Source organism: Mandrillus leucophaeus, unplaced genomic scaffold (assembly GCF_000951045.1).
Source record: "Mandrillus leucophaeus isolate KB7577 unplaced genomic scaffold, Mleu.le_1.0 Scaffold10, whole genome shotgun sequence".
NCBI classification, from domain to species: domain Eukaryota; kingdom Metazoa; phylum Chordata; class Mammalia; order Primates; family Cercopithecidae; genus Mandrillus; species Mandrillus leucophaeus.
This window is the reverse complement of record NW_012098098.1, coordinates 7,732,909-7,740,883: the sequence shown is the minus strand read 5'-3', so window position 1 is coordinate 7,740,883 and position 7,975 is coordinate 7,732,909. Positions and strand designations below refer to the sequence as shown.

General features: G+C 51.8%; 1 protein-coding gene across 4 annotated transcripts in view; it reads right to left on the bottom strand.

The window, feature by feature from the left end:
* Nucleotides 1-3,358, bottom strand: part of GAS8 (growth arrest-specific 8) — a 43,152-nt gene extending 39,794 nt beyond the window's left edge. For 3 of the 4 annotated variants that reach the window (XM_011972225.1, XM_011972234.1, XM_011972210.1), the window contains exon 1: nucleotides 3,233-3,358. Coding sequence is in view for 2 of the 4 variants with exons in the window: in XM_011972210.1 (XP_011827600.1) it covers nucleotides 3,233-3,235 (3 nt within the window). In the remaining 2 variants the exon portion in view is untranslated. The remainder of the gene's footprint in view (nucleotides 1-3,232) is intronic. The other variant, XM_011972217.1, reaches the window with a different exon arrangement.
* Nucleotides 3,359-7,975: the final 4,617 nt, after the last annotated feature.

Below are 7,975 nucleotides of genomic sequence, written 5' to 3'. Positions count from 1 at the left end.
GTAGCTGGGATTACAGGCACGCACCACCATGTCTGGCAAATTTTTTGTATTTTTAGTAGAGATGGGGTTTCACTATGTTGGCCAGACTGGTCCCACGCTCGTGATCTGCCCGCCTCGGCCTCCCAAAGTGCCGGGATTACAAGTGTGAGCCACTGCGACTGGCCCATTTATTTTCATTTATGTTTCATTTAGTCTTGAGTGAAAATATTAGGTGGAGCCAGATGTCGTGGCTCACACCTGTAATCCCAGCACTTTGGGAGGCCGAGGTGGGCAGATCACTTAAGGTCAGGAGTTCAAGACCAGCCTGGCCAACATGGTGAAACCCCGTCTCTACTAAAAACACAAAAAAATTAGCCAGGCGTGGTGGCGGGTGCCTGTAGTCCCAGCTACTCAGGAGGCTGAGGCAGGAGAATGGCGTGAACCCAGCAGGCAGAGCTTGCAGTGAGCCAAGATCGCGTCACTGCACTCCAGCCTGGGCGACAGAGCGAGACAAGAAAGAAGGAAAGAAGAAGGAAAGAAGGAAGGAAGGAAGGAACAAAGGAAGGAAGGAAGGAAGGAACGAAGGAAGGAAGGAAGGAACGAAAGAAGGAAGGAGGGAGGGAAGGAAGGAAGGAAAGGGAAGGAAGGAAGGAAAGGGAAGGAAGGAAGGAAAGAAAGAGAGAGAGAGAGAGAAAGAAAAAGAAAATATTATGTGGAAATTTTAGAAAATACTGATGAGAAGAAAACAGAAAAAGTATCACCCATATTCCTTGGTCCAAGGAGCCAACAGACCGAGGCCCATATTCCCACAACCTAATAGAAATAGAAGTAGTTTGGCAGTGGTTTTGTTTGTTTGTTTGTTTGTTTTGAGAGGGAGTCTTGCTCTGTCACCCAGGTTGGAGTGCAGTGGCACAATCCTGGCTCACTGCAACTGGAACAGGAATTAAAAGAAATTAAAAAGTGTGTAAGCAGAAACTCAGTTGTATGTAAGAAAACCCAACTCCCCCGAAAGAGAAAGAGCTGGAGTGCTTTAAAAAGTAACTAACTGCCTGTCGGCCGGGCACGGTGGCTCAAGCCTGTAATCCCAGCACTTTGGGAGGCCGAGACGGACGAATCACGAGGTCAGGAGATCGAGACCATCCTGGCTAACCTGGTGAACCCCCGTCTCTACTAAAAAATACAAAGAACTAGCCGGGCGAGGTGGCGGGCGCCTGTAGTCCCAGCTACTCAGGAGGCTGAGGCAGGAGAATGGCGTAAACCCGGGAGGCGGAGCTTCCAGTGAGCTGAGATCCGGCCACTGCACTCCAGCCCGGGCGACAGAGCGAGACTCCGTCTCAAAAAATAAATTAATTAATTAATTTAAAAAAAAAAAAAAAGTAACTGCCTGTTTTTTGGTGGTAGTGAGCCTGATCTCTCCTCCCTTCCCAGGCATTGTGAAGACCCTGTTTCTCTAGCGTAGCTGCAAGGTCACTAGGCAGATAAACTCAAGTCGCAAAACATGTTTTTCCTTAAAAAGTAAGAAATGATGTAACGTACGTTTCAACTGAACAACTGTCTTTGCTTCTTGCGTCTGTAGTATGCTTCCCCCTGCACAGATCTCCCGTCTGCCACACGAAATGCTTAAAAGGTAACTTGGCCGAGTGCAGTGGCTCGTGCCTGTAATCCCAGCACTTTGGGAGGCCGAGGCGGGCGGATCACAAGGTCACGAGATCGAGACCATCCTGGCTAACATGGTGAAACCCCATCTCTACTTAAAAAATACAAAAAATTAGCCAGGCGTGGTGGTGTACGCCTGTAGTCCCAGCTACTCGGGAGGCTGAGGCAGGAGACTGGCGTGTGAACCCGGGAGGCGGAGCTTGCAGTGAGCCGAGATCGTGCCACTGCACTTCAGCCTGGGCAACAGAGCGAGACTCCATCTCAAAAAAAAAAAAAGGTAACTTGACTCTTTGTTCAGGGCTCAGTTCTTTGGATGTTAATCTGACTGGGCCAGTGCACCTAAATAATTAATAAATATCCTCCTGAACTGCATCAGTCTGATTCCTTAAAAATCCCACTGCACAACCTCTACCTTCCGGGTTCACGCCATTCTCCTGCCTCAGCCTCCCGAGTAGCTGGAACTACAGGCGCACACCACCATGCCCAGCTAATTTTTGTATTTTTACTAGATACAGAATTTCACCATGTTGGCCAGGATGGTCTCGATCTCTTGACCTCAAGATCCGCCTGCCTCGGCCTCGCAAAGAGCTGGGATTACAGGTGTGAGTCACGGTGCCAAGACTCCTGGCCTAGTTTGGTAGTTTCTTTCACAGTCTGTTTTCAGAAGACCATTCCTGGGCCAAAAAACTCATCCACTTAAATCTTAATTCGTAATGTACTGCTCTCTTTCTAATCCCTCCACTTCATTCAGAAGGCTACCTCATCACAAAGCCCTAAAGGCCGCAGAGGAAGGTTCAGCATCACTTAGCATTTGGGACCTTCACAGCCAGCTGCAGGGACTTGGTGGGGCTCCCAGAGCTTTCCTCCCCCACCAGCTGAAACCCACCCTGCCACACCTGCCCAGAAATTGAGTTACTGACAATTCCTGTATCACAAAGGGAGAGCCCTTTACACGAGAAAGACAGAGATGGCGCTGATGAGGCCACGAGCTCCGCCTTCCTCTTCTCGGTCTGGGCCTGACTCCTGCCAGGCTTTCTAAGGGAACAGTGGTTCCTGTATCCCAAGGTTGTGCCCTGGGCACTCCAAGGGCACTGGACCTGTCCAGGCCTCCTTGGTGTAGAGCGATCTCTAGCCACTCTGGTGTGCCCCAGGCTCTCCATTCCGGAGACCAAAGGGCTTAGGGTAATCCCTGCCCCCGGCTCTATTCAGTGGGCACCCTGGTGCGCTGCAAAGCCCCTGTGAGGTGAAACCCTAGGTCCCAGGGATCCAACAGACCGAGTCTCCCATTCCAGGATGGGAGTCCCCTTGACGCATTTTCACTCTTCTGGGGACCATGCGCTGCGGACCCTGGGTCCTGGGCTTTCTATGACCACCCCAGGGAGCACAGGGCTCTGGACAGCCCAGGTCTCAGCTCCGAGTGCGGGCAGGCCCCGGGGCCAGGAGCATCCTGAGTTTGCCCCACGGAGACCCTCGCAAGAGCACCGAGTTCTCAATTCCAGGAACCCAGCGCTCCAGTCCTCCCACTCCCAGGGTCTCCCTGCCCCGAGGTCTCCAGGCCCCTGCCGAGGACCTCAGCCCCGCTCCGGCCCCTGCTCACCATGACGCCAGCGGACAGGCCCAGCCGCGACTCCCGGACCAACGCGCGCGCCCCCCGGAAGCCACGCCGTTTCCCGGCAACCGCTGGGCGCTACCGCGAGAAGTCACCAGATCCTCGCGAGACTCCGCCGGGCCCCAGCCCTGCCAACCGCGGGAGTGCGTCCCTAGAGACGGGCGTCAGGAAGGAACCCGGTAGCGAAAGTTGGGAAGATCTCGCCGGCAGCCCAGAAGCCCAGAAGCCTTTCGCTGCAGGACATGTTTTGCTTATTGCTGGAACCTAAGCTCCATGAGGAGAGAACCGTTCACTTCTATCCTTCAGCGCCTAGAACAGCACAGGGCACGTGCTCAGTAAAGATGTGCTGAGTGGCTGGATGAGTGAATGAAGGACCGTTGAATAAATGGTCATCTGCCACCCAGGGCTCTGAAACATCACCCAAATGAGATTCAAATCTGGGCAAAGACGCTACCCGCTGGGATTCACTCACCCCACCCGCCCCGCTTTGAGGGGTCCTCCCAGCTGCTGCGCTGGTGGCTTTACACACACCTCAAAAACGTAGAAATAGGAAAGAAAAATAGGTTCCAGTTTAGTTCCAAATGTTTGAAATCAGGAAGTATCCCTTTCACAAAAATAAACTGCTCTTCCTGAAAAGGCCTCCTCCCCAGTCCTCAGGGATGAAGAGAAACCAGAGACTTTCCGACAGGCCCTGCAGGAAACACACAGTTGTCACTTTCCTTTTCTAACTAATCTCGTTCCGAAGACTGCTAGGCATTTTACAATTTCTAAAGTGAACTTGCCATCCCTGAAACCACCCTGTTACCTACATACAACCATCTACGTCACCCAGAAGGCTGAGTTTGTCATAAACAGGTGCTTCTTTCTTTTTTTCTTTTCTTTTTTTTGGAGACAGGGTCTCCTTCTGTCGCCTAGGCTGTGATCACAACTCACTGCAGCCTCGACCTCCTGGACTCAAGCAATCCTCCCACCTCAGCCTCCTGAGAAGCTGGGACTACAGGTGTGAGACACCACACCCAGCTTTTTTAAAGAAGTTTTTTATACAGATGGGGTCATACTTTATGGCCCAGAATGGTCTCAAACTCCTGGTCTCAAGCGATCCTCCTGCCTCAGCCTCCCAAAGTGCTGGGAGCACAACGTGAGCCCCACACCTGGCCATAAGCTGTCATCTTTAACATCTTCTTAAAAAGTGGTCATTGGCCGGGCGCGGTGGCTCAAGCCTGTAATCCCAGCACTTTGGGAGGCCGAGACAGGTGGATCACGAGGTCAGGAGATCGAGACCATCCTGGCTAACACAGCGAAACCCCGTCTCTACTTAAAAAAAAAAAAAAAAAAAACTAGCCGGGAGAGGTGGCGGGCGCCTGTAGTCCCAGCTACTCGGGAGGCTGAGGCACGAGAATGGTGTAAACCCGAGAGGCGGAGCTTACAGTGAGCTGAGATCCGGCCACTGCACTCCAGCCTGAGCGACAGAGCGAGACTCTGTCTCAAAAAAAAAAAAAAAAAAAGTGGTCATCTACTTGGGAGGTTGAAGTGGGACGATCGTTTGAGCCCTGGAGGTGGAGGTTGCAGTGAGCCAAGATCACACCACTGCACTCCAGCCTGGGTGACAGAGTGAGACCTGAGACCGTGTCTCGAAGAAAAAAAAAAGGTCTTGCAGCGGATCTTGTTCTCCTGTGTGTCTTGGGATGAAGATTCCAGAATCTATGCTCATAGAAAGTTGTGCTGGGGGCAAAGGGTGAGAAATGGAAGGCTTGGTGGACTTAGGTCTTCCCGTCCAGCTCATGCTGCCACATGAGCTGGGCTTGCTCAGGCCTCGGGCACCCACACAGTGGTGGGAATCTGAGAACCACTGTGATGAGAGACTTCCTGCTTGCCCACCCAAGTCCTGATTGTTTTTGGAGAGGAGCAGCCAGTTGGAAGAACTGCACTGGCTCAGCTTGTACAAAGCCGTGATTTATTTATAGTAAGCCCTGAGGCCTTGGTGAAGTCTGGCTGGTCACTGTGCCAGACTCCCTTGGCCTGAGGGGGCCTCCTCCCCCGGGGATAAGTGGTCAGACAGTGACACTGGAGAGCACAGTGAGGGTAATTATTATTATTATTTAACACTTACTTCACAAAACCAATATGCTAGCAGCTTCATGCTGATTGGCTTTTTGCTTCAGAAGTCTGGATGAGAGTCCTGAATTAAATTGCTATATTAACAATAATTCCTTTCAGCAAAAAGGGCAAGAATACGAGGGTTAGCTCAGGATAGCCTAGACAGGGTATTCATTTTTCACAAGCGAAGAGCACAGCTTGGTCTGTTGGTATGAACTGCAGAGATGAATGAATCATTTAGGGAGTCCTGAATTGCAGCTCCCTGGGCTCCCGACAGGGCCCGATGCAACCTGTTCTTTTCATATTGAATTTGAGTTCAGATTTTTGGAAAAGAGCCTTTTCTTCACATATATGGCTTAAGATACTTTCATTCTGTGTCAAGCTGTGCAGCTCTGAGTTTCCTGAAAAATCCCAGAGCAAATGTTAATACAAACAAACCAACTGCCCTGTCTGACGTCTGATGCTTCCTGCCGCCCACTATCCACCAGGTAAACTGCCTCAGGCCACTGCGTCAACTCAGCGAAGGCCCGGATGTTGGGATAACAAGAGTGTTTATGAAGACTAGACTTTCTCTTTTCTTTTCTTTTTGAGACATACAATCATCGCTCACTGCAGCCTTGGACTCCTGGGCTCAAGCGATCCTCCCACCTCAGCCTCCAAGCCACTGTACCTGGCTTATGTTCTTATTTTTATTTTTTGAAGATATAGTGTCTTGCTTTGTTCCCCAGGCTGGTCTCAAACTCCTGGGCTCAAGCTATCCTCCCACCTCGGCTCCCAAAGTGCTGGGATTACAGGCATGAGTCAATTCTCCAGCAAATGGACTTTCTTTGAGAGATAAATATTGAAGTATTTACAAATGCAGTGATCTAATGTGTATATAATTTGCTTCAAAATAACCCAGCAGTGGAGGGAAGTGAATGAGGACAGAGAAGCAACGGCACAGGCCAGGAGTTAGTAATCGCTGAATCTGGGCGGTAGGTACATGTGGGTCAGTTGTGCCATTCTCTCTACCTTTGGTGTTTGCTAATGTTATTAATAAAAAGTTAAAGACAAATAGACACTGTCCTCTGGAGTCAGACTGCCTATTGATCACCAGCAGGACAATCTTCGACAAGACCCCCTCTGTATCATTTATTCCTCTCTCAAATGGGAATCATTCACACACAATGATGACTGTTACAGTTACCACAGCTGCGTAACAAGCAACCCTAAAACACAGCAGCTTAATCCAATGACATTTGTTCTGCTCATGAATCTGCAACTTGGCCATGACAAAGTGGGGACAGCTGGCCTCATCCCCACTCATCACCCCTCCCCAGGACAGCTCAAAGGCTCACTCGCTTCGGCAGCTGAGGCCAGCTGTTGGCGGGGAGCTCAGTGGGACCGCCAGCAGTAACACACACAGGTGTCCTCCCATGTGGCATGGGCTTCCTCACGACGTGGAGGAAGTTCTAGTTCCAGGAGGAACCTTTCCAAAGAGCTGAATGCTTCTCAAGACCCAGCCTTGGGAGTCACATGACATTGCTTCTGCCACCCTTACTGGCCAGAGCAGTCCCAAGCCCCAGTAATGTTTACTGAGAAGCAGCATGGGTGGGGGTGTCTTCATGGGAATGGAAGGTTCTGGAAGACACAGGGGATCAGAACTACTGCTGTGGTCATTTTGAGAAAAAACAACCTGCCACCCCAAACAACTCTGGGTGGTCTACGCCCATGCACTGTTCCCACTTCCCAGGGCAGCCACTAGCTTGCTCCACTGCCTCCCTGAGAGGCAAGGCTCTGCACCCCTCAGGGTGGCGAGGAGGCCAGTGGGTCATGAAATCATTTCAGAGGCTTTTAAACAGCAGTTTTTGTTTGTTTTGTAAACTAAAGAAACAGGGAAACTAAAAGCCTGCCCCACTGACTTCCAGACTCAAAGACATGCACTAGCCCCCGTAACCGGAGTTGGGGCAGGAGTCAGGCTGGGCCGGGCAGCCAGGGCCTTAAGGTCTGACTGTGGTTAGTGGAAGCTGAACGGACCACTGGCCTCTGAAACAGCCTTTCCTGCAATCTGGGCCGCTCAAGTCCATCTGTCAAGTTCATTACCTTTTTCACTCCCAGCTGGGAACAAATTCTTCCTACCTGACACTTTGGTTTGGTTTGGTTTGTTTCAAGTGCAGAGCACGGGCCTGGAGTCAGAGCTTCTCAGCACCCGACTGCATCGTTGGACAGGTGACCTACGCTCTCTGTGCTTCTTCACCTGAAAGGATACCTTCTTCTTAGGATCAGTGGGAGAAGCAAGGAGACACTGCACGAGAGCTCTGTGCGCTGAGAGAGTCGGCCCCACGCGGCGGGGGTTTGAGCGCCTGCTGGGAGGTGGGATTTCATCGAAACTGCCTGGGCGCTCTCTGCAGCCCGGGCCCCGCCGCCCTCTCCTTGCCTCCCATCCCCCACCCCGCCCCTTCCAGCCTCGCAAGTACACGTCCTCGCCCTCACCCACCCCCCGCGTTAATTCACACCATCCAGTGCGCTCTGCGATTCTGTCATTACCCGCCCGAGTCAGGCCCCTCCTGTGCCCCTCGCCAGCCCCGAGGGGCGCCCGCACACAGTCGGCGCCCCACACGCACGCACCTGAAAGAGAACCAGAGGACGCAAGCG